The 26,480-nt window shown below is 48.8% G+C and overlaps 2 protein-coding genes across 2 annotated transcripts in view; one reads left to right on the top strand and one right to left on the bottom strand.

The window, feature by feature from the left end:
* Window positions 1–19,171: 19,171 nt before the first annotated feature.
* LOC119944580 (extensin-like) lies at window positions 19,172–20,241 on the bottom strand. The gene is made up of 3 exons (XM_038765575.1): window positions 20,096–20,241; window positions 19,664–20,000; window positions 19,172–19,393 (listed from the first exon to the last, which is right to left on the bottom strand). Exons 1-3 carry the CDS (start codon window positions 20,239–20,241, stop codon window positions 19,172–19,174), a joined length of 705 nt encoding a protein of 234 aa, XP_038621503.1.
* Window positions 20,045–26,480, top strand: part of PIK3R1 (phosphoinositide-3-kinase regulatory subunit 1) — a 72,900-nt gene continuing 66,464 nt past the window's right edge. The window contains 1 exon segment of the mRNA XM_038765620.1: window positions 20,045–20,143. The gene's annotated coding sequence lies outside the window, so the exon portion shown is untranslated.

Raw genomic sequence — 26,480 nt, 5'->3', positions numbered from 1 at the left:
CAAGCACTTAGTACAGTGCTCTGCACATAGTAAGCGCTCAATAAATACGATTGATGATGATGATGATGACCAAGAAACGCCCAGGGCGTCAGGCGAGGCGGAAAGACGCGCAGAAAGACACTGACTGAATTGGGTGACAAAGACCGTAGAGGCCACTGCCAGCCTGGTTTGGGTGCAATGGCTGGGGGCTGTGCTTCCCCCTGCCCAGGGGGTGAGGACCAGAGCACAAGCAGCACCGCACAAGCTGCTAGTTTAGGGAAGTGGCATGGCCTTGTGGATAAAACCCGGGCCTGGCAATCGGAAGGACCTGGGTTCTAATCCCGGCTCCTCTACGTGTCTGCTGTGTGCCCTTGGGGAAGTCACTTCCCTGGGCTGCAGTTACCTCATCTTTAAAATGGGATTGAGACTGTGAGCCCCTTGTGGGACAGGGACTGTGTCCAACCTGATGTGCTTGTATCTACCCCAGCGCTTAGTACAGTGCTTGACCCATAGTAAGCGTTTAGCAAATACCGTCATCAACATCATCATCCCCGGCACTAGAATCAACTTCTCCACGCAGGGTCTTCCATCCAGAAATCAGGAGACGGGGCCGAGACTCGTTCATGATTGATGATTGATTGGAGAAGCAGCGTGGCTCAGTGGAAAGAGCACGGGCTTTGGAGTCAGAGGTCATGGGTTCAAATCCCAGCTCTGCCAATTGTCAGCTGTGTAACTTTGGGCAAGTCATTTAACTTCTCTGGGCTTCAGTTCCCTCATCTGTAAAATGGGAATGAAGACTGTGAGCCCCCTGTGGGACAACCTGATCACCTTGTAACCTCCGCAGCACTTAGAACAGTGCTTTGCACATAGTAAGCGCTTAATAAATGCCATTATATTATTGTTATTATTATTATTAGAGACTCACTCCTTGCCCTGCTAGCAAACTGACCTGTTCTACAGTTTGTCCCTGGCTCCCTGCCCTCTCAACCAATCGAGCAATTAATTACAGTAAGTTTATAATGGACAGGGAATGTATCTGCTAATCCTGCTGTACTGTACTCTCCCAAGGGCTTAGTACAGTGCTTCGCACATAGTAAACGTTCAAAAAAAATCACTGATCGATTAATTGATTGAGAGACACTTTCCTAAGCACTTAGAAGAGCACAGTGTATCTTAGACTGGGGGTCCCATGCTGTGTCTGATCTAATCATTTTGTTTCTACCACACGTGGGACAGCCTGATTACCTTGTATCTACCCCAAAGTTTAGAATAATAATAATCATAATGGTATTTGTTAAGCACTTACTAGTTGCCAAGCCCTGTTCTAAGCGCAGGTGGAAATACAAGGTAATCAGGTTGTCCCAGGTGGGGCTCACAATCTTAATCCCCATTTTACAGGTGAGATAACTGAGGCACAGAGAAGAAAAGTAACTTGTCCAAGGTCACACAGTAGACAAGTGGAGGAACAGGGATTAGAACCCACAGCCTGACTCTCAAGCCAACGCTCTTCCCACTAGACCATGCTGCTATTATTATTATTACCCCAGATCTTAGCACATTGTTTGGCACATGGTAGGCGCTCAGTGAATACCAGTAACATCATTGCCGCAGCAGTAACAAGACAAATAATAATAATAATAATAACTACGGTATTTGTCAAGCACTTACTATGTGCCTAAGCACTGGGATAGACACAAGATCATCAGGTTGGAAACAGTTCCTGCCCTACATGCGGCTCACAGTCCAGGAGGAAAGGAGAACGGGTATCAAATCCCCATTTTACAGATGGGGAAATGGAGGCACAAAGAGGCAAAGTGAATTGCTTACATACTAGGCAGGTAGTGGAGGTGGGATCAGAACCCAGGTGCTGGGACTCATTCATTCAGTCATTCATTCAATCGTATTTATTGAGCACTTACTGTGTGTAGAGCACTGTACTGAGCACTTGGGAAGTACAAGTTGGCAACATAACAGAAGACTCCCAGGCCTGAGCTCTTTCCACCAGGTCGTGTTGATTCCCATATGCCAACCTGCCCTCAAGGAGCTTACCAAGACAGACAGGAATTCTTTCCCAACTCCTCTGGGAAGGAGGCTAGGCAGAGGGAAATGTGAGGGGGCAGACGGGAGGGGTAGCAGCCGTCGTTCACTACGTAGCCGCTATCCCCCTCCCCCACCTCCACCAACCCAGAGGGGCAAACTCAAGTCAGGCATTTGTGATGTGCCAGTATCCTCCAGGGTCCCCCTCACGGAGGATTTCCCTCAGATATTGTTTGTGATCACCTCCTTGATCATCACTCCCGAAGAGACCCAGAGAGGACAGGACATCCATTCATTCATTCAATCGTATTTATTGAGCGCTTACTGTGTGCAGAGCACTATACTAAGCCCTTGGGAAGTACAAGTTGGCAACATATAGAGACGGTCCCTACCCAACAATGGGCTCACAGTCTAGAAAGGGGACAGACAACAAAACAAAACACGTGGATAGGTGTCAAGTCATAAGGACAGGCAGACTTGTCCTGTCAGCCGAAGTGGGGCCCACTGCATCAGCCTGGCTAAGTTTCCATCGGCAACACAATCGCGAGGAAATTCTCTCCCGGCCTCGCGGGCGAAACTTCAGAACAAAATGGCCTGTGCCTGGAGGAACAAGCATCCTCGGACCAGGGCACGGCAGGTGCCATGGCCCCCACTTGGCTTCATGCCCGGCCCCACCTCACGCGAAATTTCGTAGTGTCGTCCTTTGGTTCAAAGGCCAGGCCGCCGCAGGGAGACCGTATCCTTGATATGAGTTTTACTGAGATAGAGGGAATCCCTTGCACACTTGCACAGAAGCAGCGTGGCTCAGTGGAAAGAGCATGGGCTTTGGAGTCGTAGGTCATGGGTTCCAATCCTGGCTCCATCACTTGTCAGCTGTATGACTTTGGGCAAGTCACTTAGCTTCTCTATGCCTCACCCGTAAAATGGGGATGAAGACTGTGAGCCCCCAGTGGGACAACCTGATCACCTTGTAACCTCCCCAGTGCTTAGAACAGTGCTTTGCACATAGTAAGCACTTAATAAATGCCATAATTATTATTATTATTATTATTACTTGGCAAGTGCAGAGAAGCAGCATGGCCTAGTGGTTCTACTCCCAGCATTTTCCCTGCTGTGTGACCTTGGGAAAGTCACTCAACCTCTTTGGGCCTCAGTTTTCTTATGTGTAAATAAAGGATAAGATCTCTGCTCCTCCCCCACCCAACTTAGACTATGCAGGGAGGGAGGCTGGGTCTCATCTGATTTTCTTATATCTACCCAAATCTACATTTCCGGCTCCGATCTCACTCCCTCTCAGCAGTCTCGCATTTCCTCCTGCCTTCAAGATATCTCTACTTGGATGTCCTCCCATCATCTCAAGCTTAACATGTCCAAAACTGAACTCCTAATCTTCCCACCCAAACCTTGTCTTCCCCATGACTTTCCCATCACTGTAGATGACACTACCATCCTTCCTGTCTCACAAGCCCATAACTCTGGCATTATCTTTGACTACTCTCTTTCTCATTCAACTGATCAATCAATCAATCAATCGTATTTATTGAGCGCTTACTATGTGCAGAGCACTGTACTAAGCGCTTGGGAAGTACAAATTGGCATCACATAGAGACAGTCCCTACCCGATAGTGGGCTCACAGTCTAAAAGGGGGAGACAGAGAACAGAACCAAACATACCAACAAAATAAAATAAGTAGGATAGAAATGTACAAGTAAAATAAATAAATAAATAAATAAACAGAGTAATAAATATGTACAACCATATATACATATATACAGGTGCTGTGGGGAAGGGAAGGAGGTAAGACGGGGATGGAGAGGGGGACGAGGGGGAGAGGAAAGAAGGGGCTCAGTCTGGGAAGGCCTCCTGGAGGAGGTGAGCTCTCAGCAGGGCCTTGAAGGGAGGAAGAGAGCTAGCTTGGCGGATGGGCAGAGGGAGGGCATTCCAGGCCCGGGGGATGACGTGGGCCGGGGGTCGATGGCGGGACAGGCGAGAGCGAGGTACAGTGAGGAGATTAGTGGTGGAGGAGCGGAGGGTGCGGGCTGGGCAGTAGAAGGAGAGAAGGGAGGTGAGGTCGGAGGGGGCGAGGTGATGGAGAGCCTTGAAGCCCAGGGTGAGGAGTTTCTGCCTGATGCGCAGATTGATCGGTAGCCATTGGAGGTTTTTGAGGAGGGGAGTGATATGTCCAGAGCGTTTCTGGACAAAGATAATCCGGGCAGCAGCATGAAGTATGGATTGAAGTGGAGAGAGACACGAGGATGGGAGATCAGAGAGAAGGCTAGTGCAGTAGTCCAGACGGGATAGGATGAGAGCTTGAATTAGCAGGGTAGCGGTTTGGATGGAGAGGAAAGGGCGGATCTTGGCAATGTTGCGGAGCTGAGACCGGCAGGTTTTGGTGACGGCTTGGATGTGAGGGGTGAATGAGAGAGCGGAGTCGAGGATGACACCAAGGTTGCGGGCTTGTGAGACGGGAAGGATGGTAGTGCCGTCAACAGAGATGGGAAAGTCAGGGAGAGGACAAGGTTTGGGAGGGAAGACAAGGAGCTCAGTCTTCGACATGTTGAGCTTTAGGTGGCGGGCGGACATCCAGATGGAGATGTCCTGAAGGCAGGAGGAGATGCGAGCCTGGAGGGAGGGGGAGAGAGCAGGGGCAGAGATGTAGATCTGGGTGTCATCAGCGTAGAGGTGATAGTTGAAGCCGTGGGAGCGAATGAGGTCACCAAGGGAGTGAGTGTAGATTGAGAACAGAAGGGGACCAAGCACTGAACCTTGGGGAACTCCCACAGTAAGAGGATGGGAGGGGGAGGAGGAGCCTGCAAAAGAGACTGAGACTGATGTATAATAATAATAATAATAATAATTAAAGTATTTGTTAAGTGCTTACTATGTACCAGGCACTGTTCTCAGTGCTGGGATGGATACAAGCAAATTGGGTTGGACAGTCCCTGTCCCTCATGGGGCTCACACTTTTAATCCCCATTTTACAGATGAGAGAATGGAGGCCCAGAGAAGTGAATAGACTTGCCCAAGGTCACACAGCAGACAAACAGCAGAGCCCAGGTTAGAACCTATGATCATCTGACTCCCGGGCCTGTGCTCTATCTGCTATTCAGTCCATCACTAAATCCTGGCAGTTCCATCTTCACAATATTAATAAAATCTGCCTTTTCTTCTCCATCCAAACTGCTGCCACATAATCCCATCACTTACCCTATCCCACCTTGATTACTGTATCAACCTCCTTGCCTCCTATCTCTCCCCACTCCAGTCCATACTTCGGTCTGCTGCCCGGATCATTTTTCTACAGAAATGTTCAGGCCGTGTTTCCCCACTCCTCAGGTAACTCCAGTGGTTGTCCATCCACCTCCGCGTCAGATAAAGACTCCTCACCATTTGATTTAAAGCCCTCGATCCGCTTGCCCCTTCCTACCTCACATTGCTTCTCTCCTTCTACAACCCAACCCTTACATCTTGTTCTTCTAATATCAGCTTTCTCACTGTACTTCCATCTTGTCTTTCTTGGCTGCCAACCCCTTGCCCTCGTCCTGCCTCTGGCCTGGAATACCCTCCCTCCTCAATTCCGGCAGATAATTACTCACCCCCCTTCAAAGCTTTATTGAAGGCCCATCTCCTCCAGGACGCCTTCCCTGAGTAAGCCCTCCTCTCCTCTTCTCCCACTCCCTCCTGCTATACCCCCTGACTTGCTCCCTTAATTCATCCCCCTTCCCAGCCCCACAGCACTCATGTCCATAGCAGTAGTTTATTTATTTATATTAATGCCTGTCTGCCCCTCTAGACAATAAGCTCGTTGTGGACAAGAAACATGTCTGTTTATTGTTATATTATATTCTCCCAAGCACTTATTACAGTGCTCTGCACCCAGTATGTGCTCAATAAACACGATTGAATGAATGAATGAATGACTACCACAGCACTTGGCATAACCATCAGTGGTATTTAATATATACTAAATTACTATAATAACGATAACAATTTTTATGGTATTTGTTAAGCATTTACTATGTGCCAAGCACTGTTCTAAGCAATGAGATAGATACAAGGTAAATGGGTTGTCCCATGTGGGGCTCACAGTCTTAATCCCCATTTTACAGATGAGGTAACTGAGGCATAGAGAAGTGGCTTGCCCAAGGTCACACAGTAGATGAGTGGCAGAGCTGGGATTAGAACACACGTCCTCTGACTCCCAAGCCTGTGCTCTTTCCACTAAGCCATGCTGCTTCTCAATATATGTACTAAGCACTTGGGAGAGTACAATACAACAAAGTTAGCAGACACGTTTCCTGCCCACAGTGAGTTTACACATTAGAGGATGAGCTACAGTCACGTAGAAATGTTTCATTCAGTACCATAATTGATGTTTTTATTTAAGTCCCCTTAGGTGAATCACCACTTTGTCAGTGGAAATCAGGATTTGCTTGCAGAGAGAATCCACAGGAGACCATCCTTCTCAGTGGGTGACAGAAATTGTGTTTTTCCTCTAAGACCATGGGAAAAAAGTTGTGAAAGGACAGTTAATCCAGGGGAAAATAGGCCAGCGGTCACAGCAGCGAGGTCGGAGGCTGGGGGCTGTAGGCTGCCAACTGCAGCGATTCTCCCTGCTTTTCTGGGATTTCAAGGATCCGAGGGGCTCGCTCTACTTCACGGACCCGATTGTGACACTGCATCCAGAGGCTTTTTCCTCTCCCAACCCCCCATCCCCGGATCCCTCCACCCTGATCCCACTAACCAGCCCCAAATCAGCCCATCCCTGCTACGGAGTCAGTCAAGCAATCCATCAGTGGCATCTATGGAGCACTTACTGTATGCAGGACACTGTACTAAGCGCTTGGGAGAGTACAATAGAACAGATACACTCCCTGCCCAAAATGAGCTCCAGTCCTAGTTCTGGTGGAAGGAGGGGAAGGGCTGAACGCCCTCACCACCACTGGCCATCTTTCATTCATTCAATCATATTTATTGAGTGCTTACTGTGTGCAGAGCACTGTACTAAGCACTTGGGAAGTACAAGTTGGCAACATATAGAGACGGTCCCTACCCAACAATGGGATCACAGTCTAGATAGTCCATCTTCTTCAAGGAAGTTTGGATTTGGATTTGGATCTGGATTTGGAAGTTTGGATGAGGAGAAGCAGCGTGGCTCAGTGGAAAGAGCCCGGGCTTGGGTGTCAGAGGTCATGGGTTTGAATCCTGGCTCTGCCACATGTCTGCTGTGTGACCTTGGGCAAGTCACTTAACTTCTCTGAGCCTCAGTTACCTCATCTGTAAAAGGGGGATTAAGATTGTGAGCCCCACGTGGGACAACCTGATCACCTTATATCCCTCTCAGCGCTTAGAACAGTGCTTTGCACATAGTAAGCACTTAACAAATGCCATTATTATTATTATTATTTGTTTCTTTCAGTCACTCCTTCCTCAGCCCCAAAGCAATTATATCCATATCTTGTCATTTATTCATTTCTATTAATGTCTGTCTTCTCTTCTAGACTGTAAATTTGTTGTGGGCAGGGAAAGTGTCTATCAAATCTGTTAAAGCAGCGTGGCTAAGAGAAGCAGCGTGGCTCAGTGGAAAGAGCACGGGCTCTGGAGTCGGAGGTCGTGGGTTCAAATCCTGGCTCAGCCAATTGTCAGCTGTGTGACCTTGGGCAAGTCACTTAACTTCTCTGGGCCTCAGTTATCTCAACTGGAAAATGGGGATTAAGACTGTGAGCCCCCAGTGGGACAACTTGATCAACTTGTAACCTCCCCAGCGCTTAGAACAGTGCTTTGCACATAGAAAGTGCTTAATAAATGCCATTATTATTATTATTATATGATCTTAAGCTCTTAATACAGTGCTCTTCACACAGTAAGTGCTTGATAATTAAGGACCAGCTGAGATCGCTCCCACGACCGTCGGGTTTGAGTTCCCTTCTGTCCTGGAGCATCGGCACTTTTGAAGCCACTTTGCTTCTGCAATTAATCAGTCCATATCAGTGGTATTTATTGACACTTATGGCGGAGGGCAGGGCACCGTGCTGTGTGGCCGCCACGGAGCACAGCGCTGTGCAGAGCACTTGGGAGGTTATGCCAGAAGCAAAGGTTACGATCCTGTCCCCAGGGAGTTTGATGGGGCAGACGGGCAGCCCCAAGATAATTAGAGAGAGTGGGAGCAGGAAGAAAAGCAAGGCTAGAAGCCAGAGGAAGGGGGAGGACGTGTCAGGCTGGACCAGCTGACCAATCTAGGGGTGGCCACGGTGGCCCTTATGTTGCACTGGGCTTCCACCAAAAGCCAGGAAATAAGCCAAGCTGTGGCCTCTTGCAGTCCTGGTGTGTCTGGGGTCAGACCCCGCTGGATGCCACTGGACCTCAATCGGGACATTCGCCAGAAGCTTAGCACATCCTGGGTGCGGGAGTCGGGAGTCCCGGCTGTGCCCCTGGCCTGTTGCGTGACCTTGGGCAAGTTACTAAACCTCTCTGAGCCTCACTTTCCTCCTCTGTAAAATGGGGATCACACTCCTGTCTACCTCGTCTGTGACCCCCGTGTCAGATGGGGACTGTGAACAACCTGATTATCTCGTATCAACCCCAGTGGTGAGCACAGTGCTTGGCACACAGAACGGTGTTCTGTACCCAGTGGGTACTCTACTGACAAATAATAAAAACAACAATAATAATGGTATTTGTTAGGCACTTATGGGCCAGGCACTGCACTAAATCGAGCTGGACACAGTTCCTGACCCACGTGGGGCTCACAGTCTCAATCCCCGTTTTACGGATGAGGTAACTGAGGCCCAGAGAAGTGAAGTGACTTGTCCAAGGCCACAGAGCAGACAAGTGGCGGAGCCGGGGTTAGAACCTATGACCTCGCGATTCCCAAGGTCATGCTGGATCCACTGTGCCATGCTGCTTCTCTAACTGAACTCTTCTGCTGAGTCTCGTCCTGATTCTTCCTCTTCCAGCTCCCTCCCTGCCACCCAACCCAGAACTCCCTTCTCAGCTTCAAAGCCCTTCTGATGCCTCATCTCCTCCAGGAAGCCTTCCCCGATTCCTTTTCTCCACCCCAAGTCGCACCATCCCCAACTCCCCCTCCAATCTCAGGGACTCACACTACCCATGGATCCTTTTACAAACTGACCCCTTCAGGAGGGCAGCAGGGGCAGTGGCCGGGGTGGGGAGAGTGGGCATTCATTCATTCAATCCTATTTATTGAGCGCTTACAGTGTGCAGAGCACTGTAGTAGGAGCTTGGGAGAATACGCTGTAACAATAAACAGACACATTCCCTGCCCACAACGAGCTCACAGTCTAGAGGGGGAGACAGGCGTGGATACAAATCAATAAATGACAGATGAGGACATAAGTGCTGTGGTGCTGGGAGAGGGGATGGATAAAGGGAGCAAAGAGTAAAGGAAGGCTTAGTCAGGGAAGGCCTCCTGGAAGAGATGGGCCTTCAATAAGCCTTTGAAGTGGGGGAGAGTGTCTGAAAACTATGGATCGCGTCCCAAATTTGCGTGCAGACGGGGGATGGGAGGCAGCTCACCCTAAGACCCCCGCCAGGGCTTCGTGCCAACAGTACCCACAGGCGGCCATAGCGACCGCAGCGCTGACCCGTAGCACTGGGGCCGTGGCAGGCGGTTGCCATGGTAGCAGCTGTGGGCTGGCCGCCCACGTCGGTCAGCTATTTACGGGATTCGCACTGGACCCTGCCCCCCACCCCTGTCCCCTCACCGACCCTGCGGAGTGTCCTTGGCCCATCTTTGGTCAGAAACCGCCCCGGCCCACGGCCAGGGCCAAGCAGGGTCCCTGCAAGTGCCCAACTGGGCCGGACTCCTGGTTCCCCAGAACCGAGCGCTTCCCCCGGGCTCCATGCCCAAGATCTATCTTTTTTTACGGTACTTAATAATGATTATGGTATTTGTTAAGCGCTTACTAAGTGCCAAGCACTGTTTTAAGCACTGGGCTAGATACAAGGCAATCAGGTTGTCCCCCATGGGGCTCACAGCCTTAATCCCCATCTTACACATGAGGTCACTGAGGCACAGAGAAGTTAACTGGCTTGCCCAAGATCAGACAGCAGACAAGTGATAGCAGGATTAGAACCCACGTCCTCTGACCCCCAAGTCCATGCTCTTTCCACTAAGCCACGCTGCTTCTCCATTTGTTAAGCGCTTACTACATGCCAGGCATTGTACTAAGTGCTGGGGTAGATACAGGCTAATCAGGTTGGCTAATCAGGCTAATGGTATTTACTGAGCGCTTACTATGTGCAAAGGACTGTACTAAGTGTTTGGGAGAATACAATACAAACTGTACTAATCAGGCTAATGGTATTTATTGAGCTCTTACTATGTGCAGAGGACTGCACTGTTTGGGAGAATACAATACAAAACTGTACTAAGCACTGTACTGAACCAAGCGCTGGGGTAGATACAAGCTAATCTTGTTGGATATCAATCAGTGGTATTTGTTGAGCGCTTACTATGTGCAGGGCACTGCACTAAGTGTTTGGGAGAATACAATACAAAACTGTACTAAGCACTGTACTGAACCAAGCGCTGGGGTAGATACGAGCTAATCTTGTTGGATATCAATCAAGGGTATTTGTTGAGCGCTTACTATGTGCAGAGCACCATACTAAGCGCTTCAGGGAGTACACTATAAGAGAATTAGCAAGCAGGTTCCCTTCCCATAATGAATTTACAGTCTAGAGGAGGGGACAGGCATTAATACGAAGAAATAAGTAATTTAAAATATACAATTTAAAGACAAGTACATAAGTGCTCACCTCCTCCAGGAGGTCTTCCCAGACTGAGCCCCCTCCTTCCTTTCCCCCTCCTCCCCCTCTCCATCCCCTGCCTTACCTCCTTCCCCTCCCCACAGCACCTGTATATATGTATATGTTTGTATGAATTTATTACTCTATTTTATTTGTGCATATTTATTCTATTTATTTTATTTTGTTAATATGTTTTGTTTCGTTCTCTGTCTCCCCCTTCTAGACTATGAGCCCACAGTTGGGTAGGGACCGTCTCTATATGTTGCCAACTTGGACTTCTCAACCGCTTAGTACAGTGCTCTGCACACATTAAGCGCTCAGTAAATACGATTGAATGAATGAATGAATGAATAAAAGTGGTTTGGGGTTGGAGGTAGAGCAAATAGCAAATGTCCAAAGGTCAAAGGTCCAAGTACACAGACGATGCAGGAGGAAGAGCGAGCCCGGGGAAAATCAGGGAAGGCCTGTTGGAGGAGATGTGACTTTAAATAGGTCATGTCCCACATGGGGCTCACAGCCTTGATCCCCATTTTACAGATGAAGTAACTGAGGCACAGAGAAGTGAAGTGACTTGCCCAAGCAGACAAGTGGCAGAGCCAGGTTAGAACCCAGGTCCTTCTGACTCGCGGGCCCGGGCACTATCCATTAGGTCATGCTGCCACTATGCGTCAAACACTGTGCTAAAATCTGGGGACAATCAATCAATCAATCAATCAATCGTATTTATTGAGCGCTTACTATGTGCAGAGCACTGTACTAAGCGCTTGGGAAGTACAAATTGGCAACACATAGAGACAGTCCCTACCCAACAGTGGGCTCACAGTCTAAAAGGGGGAGACAGAGAACAGAACCAAACATACCAACAAAATAAAATAAATAGGATAGAAATGTACAAGTAAAATAAATAAATAAATAAATAAATAGAGTAATAAATATGTTTATTTACATATAAATATGTACAGTACAGTACAGACAGTACAGACAGACAGTACAGGGGAAGGTACAAATTAGGGACCTCATTTCACAGATGAGGTAACTGAGGATCAGAGAAGTGACTTTCCCAAAGTCATACAGCAGACAAGGGGCAGAGCCAGGATTAGAACCCAAGTCCTTCTGACAGCCAGGCCCATACTCCATCCGCTGGGCCACCCTGCCCCTTTGGCCGGCCCCACGGGAACCTGGAGAAGCAGCGTGGCTCAGTGGAAAGAACCCGGACTTTGGAGTCAGAGGTCATGGGTTCGAATCCCGGCTCTGCCGACTGTCAACTGTGTGACTTTGGCCAAGTCGCTTAAATTCTCTGTGCCACAGTGACCTCATCTGTAAAATGGGGATTAAAACTGCGAGCCCCACGGGGGACAACCTGATCAATTTGTAATCTCCCCAGCGCTTGGAACAGTGCTTTGCACATAGTGAGCGCTTAAGAAATGCTATTATTATTATTATAGCAGCAGCCTTGGCCTAGAAACACCCGAGCCGGGCAGCAGCTTAGGCAAGAGAGCAAAGCCAGGGCAGCATTTGGCTGTTATCTGCGCGCTTGCAGCCTGGTAGTGTTTCCTGTGCCCACGAGGCCACCCTCTTCCCACACACAAACACAACCGTCCGTTACTCTGGTGGTCGCCGATAACCTGTCGGTTCAGTGCCCACCGGGCACGAGGAGCTCGAGGGTGAGGAGGAGACCGCCGCTGAGCGCTGACGGGCCGCCCCGCCAACTGCCAGTCCTCTATCACAATCCCGGCTCCGCCATTTGTCTGCTGTGTGACCTTGGGCAAGTCACTTCACTTCTCTGGGCCTCAGTTGCCTCATCTGTAAAATCAGGATTGAGACTGCGGGCCCCACGTGGGACAGGGACTGTGTCCAACCCGATTTGTTTGTATCCGCCCCAGTGCTTAGTACAATACCTGGCACACAGTGAGTGCTTAACAAATACCATTAATGATAATAATAATAATAATGGTATTTATTAAGCGCTTACTATGTGCAAAGCACTGTTCTGAGCACTGGGGAGGTTCCAAGGTGATCAGGTTGTCCCATGGGGGGCTCACAGACATTATTATTATTATTATTATTATTATTATTATTATTATTATTATCATTAACAGGACAAACTTTCAGAGTCAAATTTTTGTCCGTGGCTCAGTGGAAAGAGCACGGGCTTTGAAGTCAGGGGTCATGGGTTCAAATCCCAGCTCCGCCACTTCATCATCAATCGTATTTATTGAGCGCTTACTATGTGCAGAGCACTGTACTAAGCCCTTGGGAAGTACAAATTGGCAACATATAGAGACAGTCCCTACCCAACAGTGGGCTCACAGTCTAAAAGGGGGCCACTTGTCAGCTATGTGACTTTAGGCAACGTTATTATTATTATTATTATTCTCTGCGCCTCAGTTATCTCATCTGTAAAATGGGGATGAAAACTGTGAGCCCCCTCATGGGACAACCTGATCACCTTGTAACCTTCCCCGCTTAGAACAGTTCTTTGCACATAGTAAGCGCTTAATAAATGCTATCATTATTATTATTATTATTAAAAACTTTGTATCTTCCAATGACTTCCTGAAGCCTTCCATAGTCACTAAGTGACCCTAGTTATTTCAAGGTAAGGTTATTTCAGTCAGTCAGTCAACTGTATTTATTGAGCACTTACCGTGTGCAGAACACTGTACTAAGCGCTTGGGAGAGTACAGTAGAACAATGAAAAGACACATTCCCTGCCCACAAGAAGCTTACAGTGTATTTCAGGAGGACCTGGGTTCTAATCCCAGCTCCGCCACACTCATTCATTCATTCAATCGTATTTATTGAGCGCTTACTATGTGCAGAGCACTGGACTAAGCGCTTGGGAAGTCCAAATTGGCAACATATAGAGATGGTCCCTACCCAACAACAGGTTCACAGTCTAGAAGGGGGAGACAGGCAACAAAGCAAAACATGTGGACAGCCACATGCCCACTGTGTGACCTTGGGCAAGTCACTTCATTTCTCCGGGCTTCCGTGACCTCATCTGCCAAATGGGGGTTAAGAGTTTGAGCCCCACGTGGGACAGGGACTGTGGCCACCCTGATTTGCTTGCGCACAGTAAGCGCTCAATAAATACGAATCCAGCGCTCAGTACAGTGCCTGGCACAGAGTTACTGCTTAACAAATAGCAATAAAAAAAAAAGGGATGGAGTCCCTGGGCTTCCCCAAAGGAGGACAGCGGTGGGTCCTCTCCGGCTCCAGCCCATCTCTCAGTCAATCAGTCATTCAGGGACTGTCTCTATATGTTGCCAATTTGTACTTCCCAAGCGCTTAGTACAGTGCTCTGCGCATAGTAAGCGCTCAATAAATACGATTGATGATGATGATGATGATGATTGAGTGCTTGCTCTGTGCCGAGCGCTGTACTAAGCTCTCATGCTTTACACCTCTTGGGCCAACCCACCATCCAGGCTTCCCTCTCGCTGACCTCTCCCACGTACCCTCCTTCCTGCCTGAAACCATCTCCCCCTTCCCACGCGGCGGGCCACCACTCTCTCCCTCGTCAGAAACCCCCTGAAAATCTGCCAAATCAATCAGTGGAATTGAAATGACTTATTTATATTATTGTCGGTCTCCTTCTCTAGCCTGTAAACTCACTGTGGGCAGGGAATGTGGCTCATAATAATAATAATTTTGGTATTTGTTAAGCGCTTACTATGTGCAAATCACTGTTCTAAGCACTGGGGAAGGATACGAGGTGATCAGGTTGTCCCACGTGGGGCTCACAGTCTTCATCCCCATTTTATAGATAAGGTAACTGAGGCCCAGAGAAGTCAAGTGACTTGCCCAAAGTCACAGAGCTGACAAGCGGAGGAGTCGGGATTAGAACCCATGACCTCTGACTCCCAAGCCCGGGCTCTTTCCACTGAGCCACGCTGCTTCTCTACCAACTCTGTTCTAGTGTACTTTAACAGTAGGAGAAGCAGCGTGGCTTAGCGGATAGAAAATGGGCTCGGGAGTCGGAAGGTCATGGATTCTAATCCTGGTTCTGCCACGTATCTGCTGTGTGGCCTTGGGCAAGCCACCTCACTTCTCTGGGTCTCAGTTCCCTCATCTGTAAAATGGGGATTAAGACTGTGAGCCCCACGTGGGACAACCTGATTATCTTGTGTCTGCCCAGCGCTTAGAAAAGTGCTTGTCAAATATTAAGCGCTTAACAAATACCATAATTATTATAATTTTTCTGGGCCTGAGTTCCCTCATCTGTATAATGGTGATTCATTCATTCATTCATTCATTCATTCATTCATTCATTCATTCATTATTAAGACTGTAAGCTCCACGCAGGACAACCTGATTTGCTTGTATGTACCACAGAGGTTAGAACAGTGCTTGGCATGTAGTAAGTGCTTAACAAATATCTTTATTATTATTATTATTATTACAGTGCCTAGCACATAGTATGCACTTATGAGCCCATTGTGGGCAGGGATTGTCTTTCTTTGTTGCTGAATTGTACTTTCCAAGTGCTTAGTACAGTGCTCTGCGCACAGTAAGCGCTCAATAAATACGATTGAATGAATGAACTTAAAAAAGTTAAGCAGTGTGGCTCAGTGAAAAGAGCCCAGGCTTGGGAGTCAGAGCTCATGGGTTCTAATCCCGACTCTGCCACTTGTCAGCTGTGTGACTTTGGGCAAGTCACTTCACTTCTCTGGGCCTCAGTTACCTCATCTGTAAAATGGGGATTACACGTGGGACAACCTGATCACCTTGTAACCTCCCCAGCTATTAGAACAGTGGTTTGCACAAAGTAAGGGCTGAATAAATGCCATTATTATTATTATTCTCTGTGCCTGTTACCTCATCTGTAAAATGGGGATTGAGATTGTGAGCCCCACGGGGGACAACCTGATCACCTTGTATCCCCCCACAGGGCTTAGAACAGTGCTTTGCACATAATAATAATAATAATAATAATAATAATAATAATGGCATTTATTAAGCGCTTACTATGTGCAAAGCACTGTTCTAAGCGCTGGGGGGGATACAAGTAAGCATTTAACAAATACCATTATTATTATTATTATTAACAAAGACCACCTTTAGTAACATTAGCAGAGAAGCAGCGTGGCTCAGTGGAAAAGAGCCCAGGCTGTGGAGTCAGAGGTCATGGGTTCAAATCCTGGCTCTGCCAATTGTCTGCTGTGTGACTTTGGGCAAGTCACTTAACTTCTCTGGGCCTCAGTTACCTCATCTGTAAAATGGGGATTAAGACTGTGAGCCCCACGTGGGACAACCTGATCACCTTGTAACCTCCCCAGAACTTAGAACAGTGCTTTGCACATAGTAAGCACTTAATAAACGCCAGTATTATTATTATTATTATTATTATTAGCAGGGCCCTCCCCCTCCTGCCAGAAGGATGCGTGGAAACAGGCAAGTTTGCATTTTGTGACCCACTTTGGTCCATCACATGAGTGGATGAAGGGATTAGTCAGTGCCTGCGTGCACACTTCCTCCCTCTCCCCACCCGCCCGCCCTACACCTGCCCTTCGCTCCCCAGGGCTCTGCGCCCAAGGCCTCCTCTGGCATCCCGCCACTGCCAACCTCGTGGGACAACCTGATCACCTTGTATCCTCCCCAGCGCTTAGAACAGTGCTTTGCACATAGTAAGCACTTAATAAATGCCATTATTATTATTATTATTCTCTGGGCCTCCGTTCCCTCATCTGGAAAATGGGGATGAAGACTGTGAGCCCCACGTGGGACAACCTGATCATCTTGTATCCTTCCCAGCGCTTAGAACAGTGCTTTGCACATAGTAAGCGCTTAATAAATGCCTTTATTATTATTATTATTATTATTATTATTATTCTTTGGGCCTCCGTTCCCTCATCTGGAAAATGGGGGTGAAGACTGTGAGCCCCACGTGGCACAACCTGATCACCTTGTATCCTCCCCAGCGCTTAGAACAGTGCTTTGCACATAGGAAGTGCTTAATAAATGCCATTATTATTATTATTCTCTGGGCCTCCGTTCCCTCACCTGGAAAATGGGGATGAAGACTGTGAGCCCCACGTGGGACAACCTGATGACCTTGTATCCTCCCCAGCGCTTAAAACAGTGCTTTGCACATAGTAAGCGCTTAATAAATGCCATTATTATTATGATTCTCTGGGCCTCCATTCCCTCATCTGTAAAATGGGGATGAAGACTGTGAGCCCCACTTGGGACAACCTGATCACCTTGTATCCTCCCCAATGCTTAGAACAGTGCTTTGCACATAGTAAGCGCTTAATAAATGCCATTATTATTATTATCATTATTATTCTCTGGGCCTCTGTTCCCTCATCTGGAAAATGGGGGTGAAGACTGTGAGCCCCACGTGGGACAACGAGATTACCTTGTATCTACCAGTGCTTAGAACAGTGCTTGGCACCTAGTAAATGCTTAACAAATACCACAATTATTATTATTAAATATTAATTGACTGTAAAATGGGGATTAAGACTGTGAGCCTCACATGGGACAACGAGATTACCTTGTATCTACCAGTGCTTAGAACAGTGCTTGGCACCTAGTAAATGCTTAACAAATGCCACAATTATTATTATTAAATATTAATAGAATGTTAAATGGGGATTAAGACTGTGAGCCCCACATGGGACAACCTGATTACCTTGTATCTACCAGTGTTTAGAACAGTGCTTGGCACATACTATCTGAAGTGGCATTGAACCCCAGCTGTATGTATGTATGTATGTATGTATGTATGTATGTGTGTATGTATTTATTTATTCATTCATTTATTTATCTATCTTGTACATATCTATTTATTTTATTTTGCTAATATGTTTGGTTTTGTTCTCTGTCTCCCCCTTCTAGACTGTGAGCCCACTGTTGGGTAGGGAGTGTCTCTAGATGTTGCCAACTTGTACTTCCCAAGCGCTTAGTACAGTGCTCTGCACAGTAAGCGCTCAATAAATATGAATGATTGATTGATTGATTGATAGTATTGTGTGGTGGACAGAGCACAGGTCTGGGAGTGAGAAGGCCACAGGTTCTAATCCTGACTCTGCCACCTGTCTGCTGTGTGACTTTGGGCAAATCACTTCACCTCTCTGGGCCTCAGTTCCCTCCTCTGGAAAATGGGGATTGAGACTGGGAGCCCCACATGGGGTTAGAGACTGTGTCCAACCTGATCTACCCCAGCGCTTAGAACATCTATTCATTCATTCAGTTGTATTTATTGAGCGCTTACTGTGTGCAGAGCACTGTACTAAGCGCTAGGGAAGTGCAAGTTGGCAACATATAGAAACGGTCCCTACCCAACAGCGGGCTCACAGTCTAGAAGGGGCTCACACCATAGTAAGCGCTTAACAAGTACCGTTATTGTTATTATTATAGTAAGCGCTTTACAAATACCATAATAATAATATTAATACAGAGAAGAAGCGTGGCTTAGTGGAAACAGTCTGGGCTTGGGAGTCAGAGGTCATGGGTTCATTCATTCATTCATTCATTCAATAGTATTTATTGAGCGCTTACTGTGTGCAGAGCACTGTACTAAGCGCTTGGGAAGTACAAGTTGGCGACATATAGAGACAGTTCCTACCCAACAACGGGCTCACAGTCCAGGAGGCGGAGACAGACACAAAATAAAACATGTGGATAGGTGTCAAGTTGTCAGAATAAAGTGAGTTAAAGCTAAATGTGGGTTCTAATCCCCGCCATTTATCAGCTGTGTGACTTTGGGCACATCACTAAATTTCTCCGTGCCTCAGTTCCCTCATCTGTAAAATGGGGATTAAGATTGTGGGCCCCACGTGGGACAACCTGATTCCCTTGTACCTACCCCAGCGCTTGGAACAGTGCTTGGCACATAGTAAGCATTTAACTATTATTATTATTACAGATAAAGGGAGGGCTGAGAGCTCACCTCCTCCAGGAGGCCTTCCCAGACTGAGCCCCCCCTTTCCTCTCCTCCTCCTCCCCCATCCCCCCGCCCTACCTCCTTCCCCTCCCCACAGCACCTGTATATATGTTTGTACAGATTTATTACTCTATTTATTTTACTTGTACATATTTACTCTTCTATTCATTTTATTTTGTTAATATGTTTTGTTTTGTTGTCTGTCTCCCCCTTCTAGACCGTGAGCCCGCTGTTGGGTAGGGACCGTCTCTATATGTTGTCCACTTGGCCTTCCCAAGCGCTTAGTACAGTGCTCTGCACACAATAAGCGCTCAATAAATACGACTGCATGAATGAATGAACCTCGGGGCGACAGGAAGGAGCCAATGAGGTCCAGTCTCTGGGTCGGAGCGGAGGGAAGGACGCTGATTGGAGGGTCGGGCAGGCGGGGGGCGGAGCTACGACAATAGCCCGGCGATGATTGGACAACGGGATCTCAGGGGGCGGGGCTATGGGGAGCGCTTCTCGGCCCCGGCTCGGGGGCGGGGCCGTTCGGTTGGAGGGCGGGGCCGAGATGCTCGGCGCTGATTGGATGACGCGGCCGGCCGCGGAGCTCGGCGCTGATTGGAGGGAGGGCGTGTAGAGGGAGGGGCCTGAGCGCTCGGCGCTGATTGGAGGACGGGGCCGAGGAGCTCGGCGCTGATTGGACGAAGGGGCCTTATAGCTCGGCGCTGATTGGAGGGCGGGAGTGGAGAGGGCAGGGCCGGAGAACTCGGCGCTGATTGGAGGATGGGGGCCGGGGAGCTCGGGTGAGCCCGTTGTTGGGTAGTGACCGTCTCTATATGTTGCCCACTTGTCCTTCCCAAGCGTTTAGTCCAGTGCTCTGCACACAGTAAGCGCTCAATAAATACGATTGAATGAATGACTGGAGGGCTGGAGTGGAGAGGGCGGGGCCGGAGCGCTCGGCGCTGATTGGAGGGCGGGAGTAGGGAGGGAGGAACCGGGTACTCGGTGGTGGTTGGAGGGCGGGGCCGGGGTGCTCGGCGCTGATTGGAGGGCGGGAGTGTGGAGGGCGTGGCCTGGCGCTCGGCGCTGGTTGGCGGGCGCGGCGGGGGTGCTCGTCGCCGATTGGAGGACAGGAGTGTGGAGGGGGCGTGGCCTGGCGCTCGGCCCTGGTTGGCCGGCGGCCGTGAGAAGGGCGGGGTTGGAGGGGGCCCCCGGTTCTCCGCGCGCTGATTGGAGGACGCGCGAGCGGGAGGCGTGGCTGTGCCCGGGGTTCTCGGCGCCGATTGGAGGACGGGCTGGCGGGAGGCGTGGCTGTGTCCGGGGTTCCCGGCGCTGATTGGAGGGCGGGCGGCAGCGGGGACAGAGGGGCGCGGAGCGGCGGCGGAGAAGGAGGACGAGAAGAAGGAGAAGCAGAAGGAGAAGGGCGCCCATCGGAGCCGGGCGGGGGGGAATCGGTCCGGCCGCCCAACGGGAAGGTACGAGCGGGGAGCGGTGGGGGGTGCGCGCCCCCGGGCCCGGGCGTGCACGTGCGGGCGCGTGGCAGGCGGCCGACGTGCGCGCTCCCGCGCGCCATGGGGAAGTAAAAGGGGTCCCCGGCTCCGCCCCGCTCCTTCCCTCCCCGGGGACAAAAAGACCCAACGAGGCCCCGCACCCTGCAGCGCCGCGGCGTCGTGGCTGCAGCCCGGGCCTGCGACCCAGAGGGTCGTGGGTTCTAATCCCGGCCCCACTTCTCCGTCCGGCGGGGCGGGGGCTGTCCGCAACGCGATTGGCCGGCCTCCAGCCCGGCGCTGTGCACAGCGCCTGGCACATAGTAAGCGCTTAACGAATGCCGTTATTGTGAGTGTGAAGACCGCCCCCTGGCGGCCGCTCTGCACCCTGCCGCCCCGCCCCCCCTCAACACTGCCCCCTCGCGGCCGCCCCGCGCCTTGAACACTGCCCCCTCGCGGCCGCCCCGCGCCTTGAACACTGCCCCCTCGCGGCCGCCCCGCACCTTAAATAATAATGATAATTCATTCAATCGTATTTATTTATTTATCACCCGTATATATGTTTGTACATATTTATTACTCTATTTATTTATTTTACTTGTACATATCTATTCTATTTATTTTATTTTGTGAGTATCATCATCATCAATCGTATTTATTGAGCGCTTACTATGTGCAGAGCACTGTACTAAGCGCTGGGGAAGTACAAGTTGGCAACATATAGAGACAGTCCCTACCCAACAATGGGCTCACAGTCTAAAAGACTGTGTATGTGTGTATGTGTGTGTATGTATGTATGTGTGTAGTATGTTTGGTTTTGTTCTCTGTCTCCCCCTTTTAGACTGTGAGCCCACTGTTGGGGAGGGACTGTCTCTAGATGTTGCCAGCTTGGACTTCCCAAGCGCTTAGTACAGTGCTCTGCACATAGTAAGCGCTCAATAAATACGATTGATGATGATGATGATGATGATTTATTGAACGCTTACTGTGTGCAGTAAGCTAGACTGTGAGCCCCCTGTTGGGTAGGGACCGTCTCTATATGTTGCCAACTTGGACTTCCCAAGCGCTTAGTACAGTGCTCTGCACACAGTAAGCGCTCAATAAATACTATTGATTGATTGAGTGCTTACTGTGTGCAGAGCACTGTACTATGCGCTTGGGAAGTCCAAGTTGGCAACATATAGAGACGGTCCCTACCCAACAGCGGGCTTCATTCATTCGTTCAGTCAGTCGTATTTATTGAGCACTTGCTGTGTGCAGAGCACCGTACTAAGCGCTTGGGAAGTCCAAGTTGGCAACATATAGAGACGGTCCCTACCCAACAGCGGGCTTCATTCACTCATTCAGTCGCATTTATTGAGCTCTTACCGTGTGCAGAGCACTGTACCAATAATAATGTTGGCATTTGTTAAGCGCTTACTATGTGCAAAGCACTGTTCTAAGCGCTTGGGGGGATATAAAGTGATCAGGTTGTCCCACATGGGGCTCACAGTCTTAATCCCCATTTTACAGATGTGGTAACTGAGGCTCAGAGAAGTTAAGTGACTTGCCCAAGGTCACACAGCAGGCATGTGGCGGAGCTGGGATTCGAACCCATGACCTCTGACTCCAAAGCCCCTGCTCTTTTCCACTGAGCCACGCTGCTTCTCCAGCAGAGGAGTGAAGGGACTTGCCCAAGGTCACACAAATGGTGGAGCCATGATTAGAACCCAGGACCATCCGAATCCCAGGCCCGGGCTCTCTCATCATCATCATCATCATCAATCGTATTTATTGAGCGCTTACTATGTGCAGAGCACTGTACTAAGCGCTTGGGGAGTACAAATTGGCAACGTATAGAGACAGTCCCTACCCAACAGTGGGCTTACAGTCTAAAAGGGGGAGACAGAGAACAAAACCAAACATACTAACAAAATAAAATAAATAGAATAGATATGTACAAATAAAATAAATGGGGATTCAGACCCTGCCCTCCCTTCCTCTTTGACTGTGAGCCCTCTGCAGGACAGGGATCGGCTTCTATTTCATTCAGGCGTATTTATTGAGCGCTTACTGCGTGCAGAGCACTGTACTAAGCGCTTGGGAGAGCGCCACAGAGCAGTAACAGTTGCATTCCTTAGTACAGTGCTCTGCACACAGTAAGTGCTCAATAAATACGATTGATTGATTGATTCCGTGCGCCGTAACGAGCTGACAGCCTAGAGGCGGGGAGACGGACGTCAGTACAAATAAAATTGACTATTTTGGGTCCGCCGCAGCGGCCAGCACAGTGCTTGGCAAGCGTTTCGCAAATAGCCGTTATTGATACTCTCCATAGAGGTTTTTCTCTCCCGAGAGAAAAAGAAGTTGATGAGAAATCCACGCAGAAACGGGCTTGAAAATGGAAAGCCGTTTCTGTACCTCCATCCTCACTGGGAGTTGTTGGCAGGGAGCGGGCCTGCCAACTCTGTTCTTTCGTACTCTTTCAAGCGCTTAGGACAGTGCTCTGCACTCAGTAAGCGCTCAGTAAATACCATCGACTCGATTTTTTTCATCGCAGCCTCAAGCCCGTCACCAGGGTTTGCACTGCCATGTAGCTTAAGGGCCGCAGCGGCGACTCATCATCATCATCATCAATCGTATTTATTGAGCGCTTACTATGTGCAGAGCACTGTACTAAGCGCTTCGGAAGTATAAATTGGCAACATACAGAGACAGTCCCTACCCAACAGTGGGCTCACAGTCTAAAAGGGGGAGACAGAGAACAAAACCAAACATACTGACAAAATAAAATAAATATAATAGATGTGTACAAATAAATTAAATAAGTAAATAAATAGAGTAAAAAAAATATGTACAAACATATATTCATATACAGGTGCTGTGGGGAAGGGAGGGAGGTAAGATGGGGGGTTGGAGAGGGGGATGAGGGGGAGAGGAAGGAAGGGGCTAATGTGTCGGTTGTTAATGTGTCTTTGTGGCTCAGTGGAAAGAGCCCGGGCTTTGGAGTCAAAGGTCGTGGGTTCGAATCCCGGCTCCACCGCATGTCTGCTGTGTGACCTTGGGCCAGTCACTTCACTTCCTCCGAGCCTCAGTTATCTCATCTGTAAAATGGGGATTACAACTGTGAGCCCCACGTGGGACGATCTGATCACCTTGTATCCCCCCCCCAGCGCTTAGAACAGTGCTTTGCACAGAGTAAGCGCTTAACAAATGCCATTATTATTTATTATTATTAAGTGACTCAATCAATTAATTGATCAGTGGCGTTTATTGGGCCCTCACTACGTGCAGCACACAGCTTAGGAGAGTTCAATACAACAGAATTAGTGGACATATTCCCTGCCCATAACGAGCTTATAGTCTAATCTTCAATCTCCTGTTTTATGTGTGGGTGTGTGTATTAATAATTCATTCATTCAGTCAGTCGTATTTATTGAGCGCTTACTGTGTGCAGAGCTTGTACTAAGCGCTTGGGAAGTGCAAGTTGGCAACATATAGAGACGGTTCCTACCCAACAGCGGGCTCACAGTCTAGAAGATAATAATAATGATAATAATGATAGCATTTATTAAGCTTTTACTACGTGCAAAGCACTGTTCTAAGCTCTGGGGAGGTTACAAGGTGATCAGGCTGTCCCACAGGGGGCTCACAGTCTTAATCCCTGTTTTACAGATGAGGTAACTGAGGCACAGAGAAGTTGTGACTTGCCCAAAGTCACACAGCTGACAATTGGCAGAGCCGGAGTTTGAACCCATGACTTCTGACTCCAAAGCCCGGGCTCTTTCCACTGAGCCACATTGCTTCTCTTTAAGCACTGTACTAAGTGCTTGGGAGAGTACAATCAATCAATCAATCGTATTTATTGAGCGCTTACTGTGTGCAGAGCACTGTACTAAGCGCTTGGGAAGTACAAGTTGGGAACGTATAGAGACAGTCCCTACCCAACAGTGGGCTCACAGTCTAAAAAGTACAATTAGAGGAGCAGTGTGTCTTAGTGGAAAGAGCACAGGTTTGGAAGTCAGAGGACATAGGTTCTAATCCCTGCTCTGCCACTAATCTGCTGTGTGACCTTGGGCAAACCACTTAACATCTCTGTGCCTCAGTTACCTCATCGGTAAAATGGGGATTAAGACTGTGAGCCCCACATGGGATAACCTGATTTCTTTGTATCTACCCCAGCGTTTAGAACGGTGCTTGGCATATAGTAAGCACTTAACAAATGCCATCATTAGACTGTGAGCCCACTGTTGGGTAGGGACTGTCTCTATATGTTGCCAACTTGTACTTCCCAAGCGCTTAGTACAGTGCTCTGCACACAGTAAGCGCTCAATAAATACGATTGATGATGACGATGATGATTATTGTTACAATACAACAATAAAGGGACACATTCCCTGCTCACAGTGAATGTCTGTGTCTATCTCGGCGGAGGTGGGAAGACAGAACTTAATCCTCTAGACTGTAAACTATTGTGGGCGTACCTACCAAATCTCTTGTTGTCTCCCAAGCGCTTAGTACAGTGCTGTGCACACAGTAAGCGCTCAATAAATGCCATCGATCGATTGATTCGCGGGCTTTGAATTCCGTTGGGTGGCTTTGCTGGAAACTTCAGAAGGAAGAAGAGCAAAGCGCAGAGCTGGTCTCTCCGTGCCCCTCCTGGGTAGGGCAGGGCGGGTCATCAATCAATCAATCAATCGTATTTATTGAGCGCTTACTGTGTGCAGAGCACTGTACTAAGCGCTTGGGAAGTACAAGTTGGCGACATATAGAGATAGTCCCTACCCAACAGCGGGCTCACAGTCTAAAAGGGGGAGACAGAGAACAAAACCAAACATACTAACAAAATATAATAAATAGAATAGATATCATCATCATCATCAATCGTATTTATTGAGCACTTACTATGTGCAGAGCACTGTACTAAGCGCTTGGGAAGTCCAAGTTGGCAACATATAGAGACAGTCCCTACCCAACAGTGGGCTCACAGCCTAAAAGGGGGAGACAGAGAACAAAACCAAACATACTAACAAAATAAAATAAATAGAATAGATATGTACAAGTAAAATAAATATGTACAAACATATATACATATACACAGGGTCATGGCTTCTGCTCTTCTAGACTGTGAGCCCACTGTTGGGTAGGGACCGTCGCTATATGTTGACAACTTGTACTTCCCAAGCGCTTAGTACAGTGCTGTGCACACAGTAAGCGCTCAATAAATACGATTGATTGATTGATTGGTCTCTTTTGGGACGGGAAAGCCCGACCTCGAGGCTGCTCCAGGCCTGGACCTCTCCTCCATCGTCCTCCCTTTGTCTCCAAAAAGCCCCACGCTGCATCCCTGGAATTTCAGTGTTTGGAGCGGCCGGCTGGTTCTGCCGATTCCTTTCCCGGGCGTCGTGTGAACTGTGGATGGGTCGGTCACGGAGAGGAATTTTCATTAGTCCCCAGGGGCTGAGTGGGCATCTTGTTAAAGGAGACGCGATGCGTGAGATCACATCCCCAGAGGGGGTGGCAGCAACTCTGCCTTGGCTACGGGAAGGAAGAGTTGGGGCTGGGATCAGGAGATATCCGAGATTCGAGGGGTGGCCAAAAAGACGTAATCGCCCCCGCTGTCGAGACCCCTCGGGCCGGAGAAAACGCTCAAGTCTCATCGGATCCCTTTGGCCAGTGGCAGTACTGGCAGGAGGGTCTACCGAGTGCCCACTTTATACTCACCGGGCGTCTAATACAGTGCACTGCCACAAGCAAAGAACTCACTGCGATTCACATTTTGTCATCAGGCCCATGGGAGTGTTGAAGGATCAATCCATCAGTGGTATTTGCCGAGCACCGACCGGTGCGGAACACTGGGCTAAGCGCCCAGCCCCAGACTTTACCCACTATACAGTGCTCTTCCCGTAGTAGGTGCCCAGCACAGCGCTCTGCCCACTGTTCAAGACTGTGTTTTGGACTGTGAGCCCACTGTTGGGTAGGGACTGTCTCTATATGTTGCCAATTTGTACTTCCCAAGCGCTTAGTACAGCGCTCTGCACACAGTAAGCGCTCAATAAATACGATTGATGATGATGTTCATAATGATAATGATGATGATGTTCATAATGATAATGATGATGATGATGGCATTTATTAAGCACTTACTATGTGCAAAGCACTGTTCTAAGTGCTGGTGAGGATACAAGGTGATGAGGTTGTCCCACAGGGAGCTCACAGTCTTAATCCCCATCTTACAGATGAGGTAACTGAGGCCCAGAGAAGTGAAGTGACTTGCCCAAAGTCACACAGCTGACAGTTGGCGGAGCCGGGATTAGAACCCATGATCTCTGACTCCAAAGCCCGG

Source organism: Tachyglossus aculeatus, chromosome 23 (assembly GCF_015852505.1).
Source record: "Tachyglossus aculeatus isolate mTacAcu1 chromosome 23, mTacAcu1.pri, whole genome shotgun sequence".
Taxonomy (NCBI): domain Eukaryota; kingdom Metazoa; phylum Chordata; class Mammalia; order Monotremata; family Tachyglossidae; genus Tachyglossus; species Tachyglossus aculeatus.
Note: the sequence above shows the minus strand (reverse complement) of the source record. Positions and strands in the feature narration are given on the sequence as shown.